Here is a 12,004-nt window from a genome sequence, read left to right on the forward strand (position 1 = left end):
TATGGTTTGACATCTGATTTTCAGAGGTCGTGGTCTGAGATGACACCGAAACAGTCAATGTTTTATATAAGGATGGCAATTTTTCAACTTTTGCTGGACCTATAACCCTGTGAATGAACAACAAATGACACATAATGTGGCTGAACTTAACCATAATTCTGAGACTGACTAACTGATGAAAGGCTTGGCAGCTGTGTTATTTTCTGAGCTGACTAGCCGTTTCAAAAAAAAAAAAAAAATGGGGGAATGTGGAACCAAGCTTAGCTGAGGTTTCGCCATTTTGTATATCCTCCACCTTAGTATGTTAGTCCTTGTCCAGCCGCATTCCGGAGATAGTTTCAGCAGTCACAACCCTCACTCCACTTGGTGACGAAAAAGCAGACCACCCCCAGCCGCCAATGAGGGCAGTCCTGTCCATAAATGGGACAGCATCTCTAACCGTCCAATCAGTTTGAAACTGGAACCGCGCGCGCCAAAATGCCTTTGTAGTAGCCAATGAGTAATTGCCAGCTTCTTTCAAAGTTCGCGCCACTCGTGACCCTATAAGATACCCCAGCTTCCTCTGTTCGAGGCTCTCGACCTCTGCCGTTGCATCGGTGCGTGTCGAGGGCCCGGTCTCGAGCCCGTAATAAACTCCTTTGTGCCCTTGCATCGGTTGTCTGTGTCCTTGGGGGCTGCACTGGTCGACGTGGGCACAACAAGGGTCTCTTGTCAGGGAAGAGGTAACATGTATCAATGACATTTCAGGGTCACATTTTTTAAATTTTTTTCATTAATTTTTTTTTCTTCCATCATTATAAAGTCCCCATAGTTTTCCCACTACCTTCTCACCCCAGGGTCACCACATTTTGGTGACTTTCCACACATCTTCCTGCTGATGCACCTTTGTTTCTTGGCACGAGTTCAAGTTCTCAGTGGCGTCAGCAGACACAGACTCCCCTTGACCTGCCAAAATGAGCTCAGGAAGCCATCTCAATGGGGGGCACCTGGGAGCATGGAGGGCATGGGCCTCTGTGGTGCAGACAAGTTTCCTCTCTCACTGTGGAATCTGGTTCTCAGAACACTCTCTTATTCTTCAGGGAGTCAGGCAACCAGCACAGAAACCTCCAGGCTGCATTGCTCTCTTACTGGGTTCTAAACCAACTGGACTGATCCTCAGTCCTCATCAAGTGGTTTGAGGGGGGTCTTGAACGGCAGGGAGATGGCTACTACTGTGCCTGGAAAGACAGCATAAGCCAAGTCTCTACTGACTAGCATTTCACAGACTAAAAGTGACTGGCTATTTGACTGTCGTAGGTGGAGACCTTTAAGGTATTGGGGTGAGGGGACCCAACCCTCCCAGCACGGCAGACCTCCTTGGGTCAGCTTTGTGCACTGGGGTCCCACGAAAGACTTCCTCTCAAATAGCAAGCTCTAGAAAACCACCCCAAAGTTTACTCATAACCCAAAGGGCAAGAGTCAAGAGAGAACTGAGAAACAGAGGCTGTTAATAAAACTGGGGGGCAAACCAGCTGCTAGGATCACACGATGGACGTTTAAAAAGCAAGACAGGAATGACAGAGGTCAGTGAGCCCCATCGAGAGGATGTGTGTGTCTGACTGACTGGATAGTGCTCTAGACAGATCTCATATATACTAGAAAGCAGGACACAGTGAAATGTTCATTCTTTAAAGATGACCCCACAGAGTCTTTACTGAGCAAGTGGGAGAATGTCAAGTTCTCCCCAGGGAAATAAGCACAGCAAGTCTTTGCCTGGCAGTGGGGCCACAGCATGATGAGCCCCGCCAGGACTCGGCAACTGCCACTGAGCACCCCACCCCCCAGGCGACATCACCACTCAAATTCCAGGTCCCAACAACAAAAGATGGATGTGGATGTTTCAGGACTCAAGGACAAGAAGGCTGGGATGGCGAACAGGGTTTCATTAACACTGAAAACGGCTCCCACTTTTCGCACATACATGTGGCCCAAGCATGGGAAGGGAAACCAAAGCTCAGAGAGTTCAAGCAATTTTTCAAGATAACCAGGTAAGAGCTCGAGAGCTGAGATTCTAAGGTGTGACACCTTGAGAGACAAGCCAGCTGCTAAGATCATACCAAAAAAATTGTAAGACCCAGACAAGAAATAACAGAGGAGAGTGCTTCCCGTTGAGAGAGCACGTGAGTCTCTGACATGACGAGGAGTTTCTCTGCCTCCCACAATTTATTTTTCAGTAACATCTGTCTATTGTAGCTGTGTTTTCTGGCGACTCAGAATGATATATCTATTATTTTGGAAACAGAACACCAAAAGAGAACATCTTTTTTTTTTTTTCCCCAACGAAAATGAATCCAAAATGCGGTGACTTACCTCTGAGGAGGTTGAACCTATTCCCCTGAATTATACACAGTGTTGAAAACCAGTATCACCTCAACAGAGAAAAAAATTGAAAAGAAATTCAAAGACACAGAGGAAATTATTCCAAAATGCTGGAAAGGAAAGGCCCGGAAGGGCATTTGAGACAGTTGTCCCACAAAAACAAAGCAAGTAAGGCAAACATCTGGGTTCAACTATGCTGATTTCAAACTTTCAATGACAGCATGAAGCAGAACCTGAGGCAGAAAACTAGGCGACTCCATCTTGTGCAGACACCATCTTAGCCCCGGGCCTGCACTCACAACTTACTGCACCACCCCGGGGGGGCAGGCAACCTCCTACTGCTGCTCTCCGGGGTATTGACCCATGATCCAAACCAAGCCCATCCATCTCAGCAGGCCAAAGACCCCACATCCCACGTCACCTCACCCCAGAAAGGCCCCTCAGGCTGAGCAGGGTTAAGCTGACCCCTGGCAGGGTGGGTCGTGTGGCTCCTGCTGTGCCCCCATGCTGCCCCAGCCGCGGCCCAGGATGCCTGTGTGAGTCGCCCTTAATAAATGCAAGTGTGGCGACTGGGTGGGTCTGCTTCCTTCTTTGATTTCAGTAGCCATCTCAATTTGGGGAAAATCATTTGTTCCCCAGCTGACACGCCATGTTTATAAGACACAATGGTCTGAATCTGTCCCAGATAGCCCGGTCAAGCAGGCCGAGAAGGGAGCTGGGGCAGAAAAAGGACTGGGTTGTCTGAGGTAACTGGAATGACACGTCTTAACATACAAGGATCAGTCGAGAAAAGTCACCCAAAGCATCCCTCAGGATGGTCTGGTGCAGCCACCACACGGCCCCTGGGGTGAGCAGTGAGGGGCGAAGGGCACGGGGCTCCCCACGGCAGCCGACTGGGCCTCACCTGGCACGTTGTGGATGGTGATGGCCAGGATGAGCAGCACGATCCTCCGCCAGCTGCCGCCGGACGGTGCCAGGGCCCCCGGAGGAGCTGCTGGGGCTGCGGGCCCCCCGGCCAGGGCCGCTGTCCTCTTCCGCTGGTACGCCTCACCGTTCTCGCTCTTATCTGTGGTAAGAGAACAGAGGGAAGCGCTTTGAAAACACACATGTGGGCACCCAGCACGCAGCAGCAGGAGGAAGCTTGCGGGACCAGAGGTGGTCTCTTTCCTGACTCCCCAAGGGCCCAGGTCTCCCGTCAGCAACTCATCCCCTCACTCATGTGTCCATTCAGCAAACACTCACAGAGTGGACGATCAGCACCCAATGTGCAGGCACTAACGGGGAACAAATAATGACAAAAGAATGGGGTGTCATAGCAACTCCCTTCAAGACAGGCAGCACTGCCTGCTGACAGGGAGCAGATTCCAGAACTAGTCCCCGGGACTGGCTTCCTCCCTGACTCAGCCAGGGGACAGCTGTGTGGCCCCGAAGGAGCTATTTAATATCTCTGTGCCTCAGTTTCTGATTCACATAACGGGGCGATAACAGTCTCCATTTTGAGGGGCCCTGTGAGGATTAGGTGAGCCCTGGGGTTCCTGTCTCCCGGGAGCGCACAGGCCTGACAGGGGCACTCTGCAGTGAGAGCTCAGAGGCGAAAAGTTCTACCAGCAAACCTGCAACTCTCCCCTGGGGTAAGAGAAGACAGACAGACAGGGAGGGGGTGAACAAAATCCTGTCAGTGGAAGGGGCAGGAGAGCCGTGTCACCCAAGGATCCGGCTCTCCCCCTCCGGCCACTGAAGCACAGGAGCCTCAGGGGCGGGAGCACCCACGCACACCCCAGCCCCAGATGTTCATGGCAACCACGAGAAATGTAAAGGCTACCAGAGGTAATGGCGCCCCTTGCCTCGGGTCCCAGCCTGTGAAAATTTCATCGGCAGGTGCAATGGCAGCGCGCACATGTGACAGCAGAACAAGCCCCGTGCGGCCAGAGCCACTAAGGAGTGTGCAGGGAGGACAGTTGAAGCCCATCTTGACAGAGCACAGGCAGCTTCTCTCCTATCCCACCCGACCTCCCCAGCCAAGACACACCCTCACCCTCCAGGCACTGCCAAGAGGGGAAGGGATAAGGCAGTACTAGTGACCAGACCCTTGAGGTTTCTCAAAGAGGGCAGGTCTGGCCACTTTGGAAGTGCAACTTGGCAAAGAGGAAGGACATTCCGAGGTGGAACAGGGCAGTTCATGTGGACAATGGCATCTGAGACACTGGAGAGGGTGGTACTGGAAACATCTGGATTAATCCTCAGCCCTTAGAGCCCCCAGAAGCTGAGACCATTCCCTGTAACCTACGAGGAAGAGCAGAGAGGCAGAGCCACATGCCCAGGGTCACACAGCCACTCCAAGTTAGACAGGGGGTCAAGCCAGGTCCTTTCTCTCCAGAGGGGGTGAATGCTGCTCACCAGGAAAGGAAGGAAACCCCCCTGCAGGATGTCCAGGTCTTGAAATGCTGAGATGTTTAGGGTGCAGAGGGAACCTGGGAGCTGAGTGGCATGACCTTTTGGGGTTTGGGGTGAGAGAAGGCTGGGGGGATCCCCTATCAGTCATCATCCTGCTCCCGACAAGCCCCAAGACAGCACATGAGCCTGTCAGACCATGTGGATCAGCAGTCGCTTGGAACGGACCTCAGCCTGGGAACATCTGGCCAGATCAACGCCACATTAACCTCTGCGCTCGTCACCCACGAGTCCAGCCCCCTAGAAACACAGGATGTTTGCTGTCACCGTGATGACGTAACTGGACAAATCGAACCAGGCCCCCAGGGCACACGCAGATGAGCAGATCACCAGCCCCTGGGACATTAAAAACGGCCCCAAGATATCTCTGCACAAATAGACAAATCCTTGTCTACTAAGCGCAGAAAACTTGGCAATCCCTGCTTTCTAAACCCCGGTCGCAAAACATAAAACGAAGGCTGGTTGGGATCTATCCACCACAGGCTGTAGACACACGGACAAAACCAGAAGCTGATCAAAAGCAGGGAAAGGAAGGCCCGTTTCCTTGTATTTTTCCTTCTTTCCTGTTTCCTAGAGAACCGGCATCATTTGGGAGAAAAAACTCACAATTTTAGCAACATGAGTGTAGCTAAGACTTTAGTTCTGCTTCATTAATCATTTATGGGGTTAGAATGACTTCCTGTATCTAATTCAAGCTGAATTTGAACATGAAATCACCACTTAATGAGACAGGAAGGGTCCTGGAACAGGGGCTGGACCTGACTCAAGGACAATATTTTGTTCAATTTTGCTGTCCCCCACGGGCTGGTAAACAAGGTAACACCTGATGAGCTACTACTTACAATAGGTAAGATATGGAAACAACCCAAATGCCCAAAATGAGATGACTGGATCAAGAAGAAGTGATATAGGGAGCCTCCCGGGTGGCTCAAGGGGTTAAGCACAGTACTATGAAGCAATCCGCAGCCTCTGCAGCTGAGTTTGATCCCCAGCCGGCCAGGGAGCTACCCACATGGCACAGCAGACCTCTCCTGTCTCGCCCGCTGCTCCCCTCAGCAGTGTATTTCAGTCGGTCTGCCTGTTCTGTTCCCCACTCTGTCTCTGGTGAGTCTTCTTATTCCCCGCATCTCTGGCCTATACCCCAGCTCTTGTATGCATAAATATATAAATCTTTAAAATAAAAAAAAAAGATGTGGTATATATACACAATGGAATATTGCTCAGCAATCAAAAAAGATAAACTCATGCCATGCACAGCAACATGGAAGGAGCTGGAAGGGATTATGCTTAGTGAAATAAGTCAGAAAGAAAAATACAGGATGGTTTCACTTATTAGGAAGAATGTAGGAGAACCAAATAAGGGATTGGGGAAAAAATAATTATAACAAATTAAAAAACAAAATTAACAGGCAACTATAAAACAGAGACAATCTGCAGTGGGGGAGAGAGAGGGATCAAAACAGGGGAGGGAGGAGCAGGAGGGACTAGGGCGATGATGCACCTGCATGAACTGGTGGTGGGAATTCTACGGGGACTACACCTGAGAGGGAAAAGCATACATTGTACAAAAAGGAAGAATAATGTAAAATATATATAAAATAAAAAATAAAATAAATAAAGGCTAAATAATCACAAAACAACAACAAAACCTGATGAGCTAGACCTGGACACCTGCTACGAGGAATTTCCTTGGCCTGTTGTTTTCCTTATGAATTATTCTTCCATTCCTGAGTTATCTTTCCATAGCTTATCAAGTTGGCTGCTGTGGGAAGAAAAGGGGATGACAGACCCAGAAGAAGAGTCGCAGCTTTGAGACCAGACCAGTTCTGCCTGGAGACGGCCAGGAGCCGGCATGACCCCCAGCTGCCCTTCACGCTGCCCACAACCGGCAGCGGCCAGGGGACTCCGGCCGAGTCCATGCTCCTTGTTTCTCAGCCAACAGGGTTCAATTCCTTTGTTCTCAAACCCCAGCGCTAAAACCTAGATACACCCCCAGCCCTGGCACCTCAGGAGTCTGTCTCGTGCCCAGAGAGGTCTCCCGGCAGCTGTCTTGCTGACTCCGTCGAGCCTGTGCTGCTGTCTGTGGAGTCTTCTTCTTAGTCCCTGCCAGAGGGTCTCACAGCCCTTCCCCGGCCTGCGAGCAGAGCTCCTCAGTCTGTGCCTCCGGCTCTTGGCAGGGGGAGCAGCGGGCAGTGACTGGCCTGTTCCTGGCTTATCCCCTGTGTAAGGGGGAGGTTGGGAAGAGGCTGCTCTCTGTCCTCGGATGCTTAATGCTGGTTGGCATCAACCGTGGCACACAGGGAAACCCAGGCCCACCGAGGCACTTCTCAGCAGTCCCACGGCACTTTTCATGTGTGCAGGTGGTCCTCCCAGCCCTGCCTGAAGCCGAGCTCGGAGCCATCACACTGAGCCAAGATGGTCTCTACCCCCACCCACGAGTCTCGTTTGGTTCTGCAAAGCTGTGAACACTACAAAACAACACACAACTACACTGAAGACTCTTCCCCAACGAGCATAAAAGTCCCCATATCCCTAACACAACAGCCACCATTGGTCCCGGCCTCTTGCCCAGCTCATGCACGTGGATTTTGTTTTTTGCATATTTACAGTCAGTGCATATGGTGAGGGCAGACCCGGTTACGCCAGGCTGATGGTGCATCGAGACTAGCCGCAGGCTGCAGGCAAGTGCGCTCTCCGGGCCACAGTGCCCTCAACAGCCGTGTCTACTGTTATGAGAACTGAAACACATGCCAAGCTCTTGGCACCAGGCCTGGCGCATGAAAAGCACAATTCACATTAGCTACTCCTATTTGACTCTATGTTTTAATGTAGGGCTTCATCTTCCACTCGTTCCAAACCACAGAAATATTTTCTGATTTTCTTAGCCTTTATCATACTGGTTTGTAATGGCTTGAAGGCCTTTTGCTTAGGTCCTGACGCAATGGCTCCTAAAACCGTTTCTTCTTTATGAAATTTAAATGGTCGCTTTGTTATTCCAGATGCCACAAGAGGCAGTGCCTCCCTCTTGCCACTAGGGGGCAGATCCTGCTTCCCCGACCCAGAAAGGTCACCCATCCAGGGAAGGTTCCTGCCTTGACTTCATGCACTGATTCTGTCTTAGGGCTTCCTGATTCCTGAATGACTGGACCTTGTAAGAGGGACTGACCTATCCCACGAAACAGCTTAGCAAATTGTGTGTGGGGGGGTGGTGAAGGGGTCTTCATGCAGAGATCCTTCATTCTTTCATGTGCTTGCTGTAACTAATTGTTGGCCAACCACTGACTTCCTGCCACTGAGCCAACAGTGTAGCTGAAGCATCTTATAAATGAAAATGAGGTCTCTGCATCTGACAGTAAAGAAAAGGTCTAGATCCCTTCATTTACCCAATGCTCCCTTCCCACCTGCCACCTTTCCTGGTCTAATTCCGGCTATAGCTTCCCCCCAAAAGGAGAGACTTCAGTTGAAATAGGAAAACAAAATACATTAATTCTTGGCTTTTGATCTCCTGTCGAGCCAAGTCCTGATGGCTTAATAGAGAGAAAGGACTTGCGAGGGGTTTATTTTGACTCTTGTCCTAAGTGCCATCTTTCGACCCAGTGGACACTGGCCCTCGACTTCACTGTCAGGACTTGGGGACGGGGAGAGTGAGGTGCTGCTGATGGGAAGCCCAACTTAGAGATGGTGGAAGGCAGAAGGAAGGACATGGGACATTCTTGGTGCCTTCCTCAGCTCCTGAGCCTTCCAGGCTCTCACCCGGGGGCCCTTACAGCTTCTGGAACCCTCTGAGCCACCAACAGCTATGCTGCAAACGTATCATCCTGGCATCCAACCAAGAGCAGAGCGTTCATTCACACGTCACCCAGTTAGAAGTGTACTGAACCCAAGTGGCCAGTCAGCCATCCACCCACCCGCCGCTGGGCAGGTGCCCCCCGTAAAACACAGCCTGTCCTTGTGCTTCCCCATCTTGCTATAACGTTGATGAGAAGAAGGAAATCCAAGCCAATCTGAATGAAGCCATGTTGTTAGAAAACTTGGTTTGGTTCTATATCACTTGGGCTGAAAACCTCAGTGTCCACCCACCGGCTCAGCTCTTCTGCTATAAAGAGACAATCAACCATGTTATCAGCAAGGACTACGGGCCTCTACCCACAGCCTTGTTTGGAGAACCTCGAAGCATCCAGAAGGGAATGGAAAGCATATATAATCCTATCACTTGAAAAAAAAAAAATAACATTCAGAACTTAATTTAGCCCCTTCCATGTTTTTTCAGGCAGGTTGACATGACTTAGAGCCCATGTCCGGCACAGGGCCCAGTGACTGCCCCCACTGGCGCATCCCCCAGGTGCTCGGAGACACTCGGAAGCTTCTAGCATACAGAGCGCTGTCCACATACTTCCGCCGCCGGGTGCCTGGGCTATTCCTGATTGTTTCTCTCTAAATATCACTGTAAAGGCTTGAACTTCTATAAACAATCAGAAATTTGAACAAAGCTCCCAGAAGTTGAGCTGTTGATCAAAGGGCCTCAAAGCCTCTGTCTAATTAATTTCCAGAAAGGCCATGCCATTTACACTCCTGCGAGCAGTTTCTAAGTTCTCATCTCACCATTTCTTACTCATCCTGGGCATCTCACATTTAAAATAAATGTATTCACGTACAGGGGGAATGACATTTTCCTTAATTCGTATTTCTCTGACTACAAGTGAACATTTTTCATCGTTTTAGGCATATTTCTTTGCTCTTTTATGAAAGGTCCTTTGCCCAAATGAGGCCTCTTTAAATAATGATGATGTGATTAGCTAATTCCATGCAGACAGGGTAATTTTCCCGTGATCCACTTACGTCTATCAATGACTAATGAGACCGAGCTGCGAGCAGCAGGTATGAACCAGGTTAGACAGATGCATCCACCTGGCTGGCTTGAAGTTTCAGCCTCAATTTTTTAAGTTCCTTTTTGAGATGATTCATGACAGTACAGTGCCTTTAAACAAAAAGGTATACAAATTGCATTAGGCATGACACTGCCTACTATGATCCCGGAGCTGCTTCTCTGTATGTGTGGAAACATCACTCTTTGCAAAGCAGACACTGCCAAGAACATCTGTGACTTCCCTGAGCTTCTTTTCCCCATAGCCCTGGCATTCCTGTAAGCTGTAAACAGCACAGCAGTTCTGCAAACAGCATACACAGAGGAGCAGACTCTACTGTGAAAAGACCCTTGCCAGAGTGGCTGAATCGAGCAAAGAAAAAAACAGGGCACCCTATTGTCCTTGAACTTCAAAAAAAACTAGCATTTTTTAGGTTAAGATGATGCCAGCTATTGCACAGGGCCATATACCAAAAAGCATGCACTAGTTGCAATTTGCATTTAACTGGGTATCCTGTATTGGATCGGACGATCCTACTTGGGCCCAAAGGTCTAGGTTGGGGAGAAGCTGGGCAAACTCTACACCCCACAATGAAAATAGCCACACACCCTGTGCACGCTGGGTGCACAGTCTTCAAGAATGTGCCCAATGGGTCACATCCCCGGGCAGGACAAGACTTGGCTGGAGACCACAGAGACTTCGTGGGAAAAGAGATCCAGTGTTTATTATGCTCAGTGAGGAGCCTTCAAGCAGAGAAGCATCTGGAATTTAGGAAACATGAAGCTCAGCGTAACCTCTTTGTAACTATAATAGATCTCTCTGTTTATCGTTCTAATAATCACAAGCCACACAATTATCAGAGGGTCAAATGCTGCCTGTGGAACGAGGCTGATTCAATTCCCTCTTTAGTCGGTACATATTTTCCAGGCACTGAAAGTAGTCCTGGCTTATCTTTGATGCTTATGAATAAGCAATTGCTTAGCAACAACACAGATACAAATAGATCTGTATAATTGGTAAAAATTAAATGTACATCAGAAGAAGACACGGGTTCGCTATGAGCTAAAGATTTCTCACCCATTAAGCAAACCACCCACGAAAACATTGCTGGCTCCAAATATCTAAGTGAGATAATAATTTCTATGCTCGACAAATGGAGCCAAAATTTCCAAAAAGATTAAAATGTCCACCTACAGGGTCAGCGCTCCTGCTATAGAGAGACAAACAACCATGTTATCAACATGAACTAGTCATGATGAATGACCTGCGGGCTAGAAACCAGTGGCAGTGGGTTCCAGAGCTGTCTCTGCAGTTCTTGCTCCCCAACCCCCAACGGGAAAGACCCCCTAATAGCTTTGAGGGGGTCCAGCAGCAGCAGGCATGTGCTTCGAAAGAGCCCCTGGAGAAAGAGCATCTTGAGAACATGGATATTTGTAGGGGCTTTGCCAACGACGCTCAGTCTTGCCCTCAAAGATGGCAGGTCCTTGCTTCACTTAAGCGGTTGCACATCACTGGGCGAGGAGAAACAGCCGAGGGGAAAGGACATATTTCAGGGTTCACATCCAATAGCCAGTATCAACTTATCACTCCCCCCTTCGACATAATGGGGCTTTACCGCCTTCCCTCCACCTGCCTAGACCACCATGTGCTAGACCACCATGTCCCCAAGTGTGGAGGGAAGACCATTTAGAGTGGCGTCATGGGGGATCCCTAAAATGCAGAGCTATTGAATCAAAACCTCTGGGAGAGGCACCCAGAAGTCTGCACTGGACATGTCATATGCCCCCGCCCCACCGCAAGGTAGCTCTGACACAGACAAAATTTTGAAAAACAGTGTTTTAGGCTGTTTAACTACAGCTCTGTCTGCACCTCAATATGCCCCAGCCCCATATCACTGCCCAATTAGGGGTCCCAACAGTTTCATCTGGGCACCTAGGGCTACACAGAACAATTTTCCAAACATTTAGTGGGGACAGCATGGGAGCTTAAGATTAGACACTGAGAAGTAGTTGCATTATCTTCACAGGAAATGTCAGATCCTTGCGTCAAATAAAAATCTTCCATCAGCCTGTGCCACCTGGCAGCCTCAAGTCTCCCCTTGCTGGAGCTGCCATGACCACCAGATGCCAGGGCAGGCTCGATCCTGCGGGCGCCTTGTATTCTCCAAGTCCTGCCTGGCCCCGTTATTCCCCGTTACTCTCTGAAAGAAGTGCGCTCCTGCAAAGCACTTAGCTAGCTGCGCTATCAGCTCGGCAGGTGGTGTCCCAGGCTGCAGAATAAAGTAGACTTGGGAGAGCAAAGAGGACTTGCACTCAGCTTTCAGGCCCAAA

The 12,004-nt window shown here is 49.7% G+C and overlaps 1 protein-coding gene across 6 annotated transcripts in view; it reads right to left on the minus strand.

Moving 5' to 3' along the window:
• Nucleotides 1-12,004, minus strand: part of SLC39A11 (solute carrier family 39 member 11) — a 238,912-nt gene that overhangs the window by 97,447 nt on the left and 129,461 nt on the right. For all 6 annotated transcript variants that reach the window (XM_054688630.1, XM_054688633.1, XM_037493905.2 and 3 more), the window contains one exon: nucleotides 3,263-3,424. In XM_054688630.1, coding sequence (XP_054544605.1) covers nucleotides 3,263-3,424 — 162 coding nt within the window. The remainder of the gene's footprint in view (nucleotides 1-3,262; nucleotides 3,425-12,004) is intronic.

The sequence above is a fragment of the Talpa occidentalis genome, unplaced genomic scaffold (genome assembly GCF_014898055.3).
Source record: "Talpa occidentalis isolate TD23 unplaced genomic scaffold, MPIMG_talOcc4v2.1 talOcc4.7, whole genome shotgun sequence".
Classification (NCBI taxonomy): domain Eukaryota; kingdom Metazoa; phylum Chordata; class Mammalia; order Eulipotyphla; family Talpidae; genus Talpa; species Talpa occidentalis.